The sequence below is a fragment of the Perca fluviatilis genome, chromosome 1 (assembly GCF_010015445.1).
Source record: "Perca fluviatilis chromosome 1, GENO_Pfluv_1.0, whole genome shotgun sequence".
Taxonomy (NCBI): Eukaryota; Metazoa; Chordata; class Actinopteri; order Perciformes; family Percidae; genus Perca; species Perca fluviatilis.
The window spans coordinates 23,913,346-23,917,045 of NC_053112.1; the positions used below are offsets into that span (position 1 = coordinate 23,913,346).

Consider the following 3,700-nt stretch of genomic DNA (forward strand, 5'->3'; position numbering starts at 1 on the left):
GTGTTCACACCTCATGTAGCACGGGGATACTGTGATTTAATCCTTTTTATAAATAAATAAAATTCATAGCAAAAAAAATAATCTACATCCATGGAATCAGGTTAGTTTGAACCTTGAGGATATATGACCGTGTTTTTTTTAACGATCACCTTGAAACCGAAATCCTCTCAGTCTGGCATACATCCACGACCTGGAGTTTTAAGCTTGGTGTGATGTCTGGTCTGGTGTGGGAATTGCGACACCTTCTTTGCGTTTAAACACAGGTGAGAATTGGCAGCCACCTATATAAAAGACTCCCTCCATCACACTGGCAGAAGCACTGACAGCAAGGTTACCATTTGGAACCTTGGACCACCATACAAAGATTTTTTTAATTTAACTATTTTTTTTTTATTTTTTTAGCTATTTGTTTGGTCAGCTTTTTAAAAGGATTTGCATAATTTCCATTCTGAAAACCATCTCTTTTTGTGTCAAAAATGGCTTTCACTATCAGCCTTGTCATTTTGTCTAGTTGGACAGCTGTAGCTTTTACATTTCCTCACAATACTTTTGACAACATTATCAAAGGCTCAAGAGTCGAAATTGAATCATCTGGCAGCGGACCGGATGAACCTGTCCGGGGAATAGTGAAGGTTGTGCAGCTGGACCCTCGTGCCCTGGCCCACTCAGGGTTCTTCAGAGGGGGGCTGACCCCCAGAAGAGTCCCCTCCCTCAGCTCCAGATTGTCCTTCCCTGCTTTCTTGTCTCACGGGCGTCCAGGTCTGGCCCCGGCCCCCAGGACCCCAGTGAGTCCACTACACCACCTGCACCCTAAAAGCCCCACTGTGATGGAACTAAAGAAGAGGCAAGGCCTGCAGATGTGGCAGAGAGCCATAAATAAAGGAGAGAAAATGAGCACGTCCCTGCCAGTAAACCTGAAGGACACTAAACAGACGTGCACTGCTGTACCTTTCACTCAGGTAAGAGGCAACTTTTTTTTTTTGATCATTTACCAGAATTTTATTTCCTTTCTCTGCCAAATAGATGTCTGTGCAACAAATCAACAAGAGCGTTAAAATGAGCTGGATGAAATATTTATTTAATAAGAAAAATGTCTGTTCCCTCATAAAGCTGATTATGGCTCTGGTGGAGGATTAACTGTGATGGTGTGGAGTTACATAAACGCATAGTGTTGATTTTTACACCCTCAGAGGTAAATTAACATTATTAAATATTTCCTAATCTTGCCCCTCCCTGTCCTCCCAGCGTGTGACAACAGACGGATGCAGCACTGTAACAGTGCACAACAAGCTGTGTTTCGGCCAGTGCAGCTCCCTGTTTGTCCCATCTGAAGGGGAGTTTGCCGGGCTGGGTGCTGGGACAGGGGCCCTCCACCACCGGACCCCCTGCTCCCGCTGCGCTCCATCCAAAACTCACACTGTGGCTGTGCCCCTGCAGTGTGGAGCCAAGGTCCGGGAGAAGCGAGTGATGGTGGTGGAGGAGTGCAAATGTGAGACGGGCCGAGAGGAAAAGAGTGCTATGGCCGAACACCCGTAACTGTTCCAACTTGTGTGATAATTATTTAGACATTTGTAATGAATATTTACATTACCTTTTCATTTATGAGTCTGAATGTGTTATTCAGAGTAAAATATTCTGGTGGTTTATTCCACTACTGATTGATGACAAAATGACCAATATTTTGGTCATGCACTTTCCTGTTGCAACAGATGAAGTTGTCCACTCTGGACTTTTGTTACTGTTCAAAAAATCTGTTTAGATTAATGTAAACTGAAATATTGTGATCTGTAATATTGTGATTAAAATGTCCTATTTGTCGACATTCTTTTTGCCTGGCATTGCTAATTAGTTTTCTGCCAACACTAGTTAGATTTACAAGTGCAATTTAGTTTGCATGCAAAGCTCAAGTAAAAACATGAAGAGCATTTGTTGTTTATTTCCACCCACTCTCGTATTCAAGCGCTCAAGTGTCAGCTCCTATATTTTATTAAAAAGCTGTGTTCCACCGACTTTTAGCACATAGCACTTACATCTGAAAGCCCCAAACTAGAGAGCAAACGAGCTATTGAGCACGAGTACTTAGCAGTAAGCAAACATAATTGTTTAAGCATGAACCACTGAATTATGTATAGGAACCAACTATTCTCATGCCCAATCTCTTTTCAGTGTAGTTGTGGGAATTTGAACATCATTCACCACAGATGCACTTGAGTGAGTGGGCATGTGTGATTATGTGCGCATGTGCTTTTTTTTCAGTTAGGGCCCATAAAACCTATTATTCATTTATATCCTGGCACCTGGGTCTGGTAAAGTGAACTCATCCCACACGTCCCTACATACATTCCCAGAGGAGCATAAAGAAGGGGGCTCTTTAGGATGCCTTGGCATGCTGTCAAAATGACTGTTTAGATGGCCATTTGCATTCACGTAGGCTTTCTGTGAAAAAGTGAAAGCGTTCATTGCACTATAGGGGTGCATTGAGTCCCTTGGATTCCATTAGCATGTGATTAACATCTTGGGTTGATGACTATATCTTCAGAGATTGATGGGACAAATATTTACTATGAGGAATTAGGGGGCACTTTTAATCAGGCACTGTTTTTTCAAAAAGGCAGAAGGTGGAAAGGATGAGAGGCTCATATAGCCGTGCTGACTGATCACATTCTGCTTACTCAACTCTCAGCCCTCATAGTAAAGAAGGTTGTTTGTAAAAAGCCAGAATCTTTATATTAATAACTATAACCTGCACTCTGTTCAGTCATCCATCTCTGTCGTTATACAATGGTGCACTTACTATGTGTAATAATCTACCCACTGTGCTGTTGTGTGTGTAATGATGCTGGTAAAGGGAGAGTCATGATCTCACTATCTATTCTTTCCAAACTCTTTACCACTCTTCTTTCAATCTTTTGTCTTTTTTTTCAACCAAAAAAAGGGAGATAAAAAAAGAAAATGGGCATAGTGAAGGAGGAGAGGGGGGGGGGGTTGTTGATTGAACAAACAAGGTGCATAAGAGAGTGCACCACTTAGCAAGACAGATGTCAGCCCCCTTTGCATTGTGGGATCCGGCGGAGCACTCCTGCGTCATTAAGGATGGCCTGGTTCCCATGGCGAGGGGAAAGGAAGGAGCGAAAGGAGGAGGGCCCGCTGCCAAGTTCAGCGCCTCGGGGATCAGATCAGCGTCACGGGGCGCTAAGTGGCCTAGTTAGCGCTTTAAAACGCACAATGAGCTGCCTGCTCTTTCTCTCTGTGTGTAGGCCTTTTAACTGTCAGACATGGAAATGGTTGGGAGGTGTGTGTGGTAGAGACGGGGGGCTCAAGCGATATCAGTTCAATCAAGGTGTATCAAGGGGAAATTGAATTATAGATGGAGAATTTGATGCCTTTTCACACGTACTTAGACGTTTTACTTTAAAAAATGTTTCTTTCGACTGGCAGATATAGTTAATTAACCGAGTGAGGTGTGGTTCTTTGCGTCTAATGGTAATTGGCTTGAAAACAAATATTCCCAAATTAGATTATTTTGATGCTGTACACCTCCTACCTCTGACTTCCTGTGTGTCTTTCTGTATGTAAAGCTGTGGCTAAGTAGACCAAACAGTGCTAAGCTAACTAACTAGCTGAATAGTGCTGGAAGAGGAAGGTCCACCAGATTTTCCCCCAGCCGCTTGGGGCTGTGCTGGAGGTAAACGTACATTGG

The 3,700-nt window shown here is 43.2% G+C and overlaps 1 protein-coding gene across 1 annotated transcript; it reads left to right on the plus strand.

Moving 5' to 3' along the window:
• Window positions 1-476: 476 nt before the first annotated feature.
• Window positions 477-1,608, plus strand: dand5 (DAN domain family, member 5). The gene is made up of 2 exons (XM_039807876.1): window positions 477-959; window positions 1,246-1,608. Exons 1-2 carry the CDS (start codon window positions 477-479, stop codon window positions 1,534-1,536), a joined length of 774 nt encoding a protein of 257 aa, XP_039663810.1. The 3' UTR covers window positions 1,537-1,608.
• The last annotated feature ends 2,092 nt before the right edge of the window (window positions 1,609-3,700 follow it).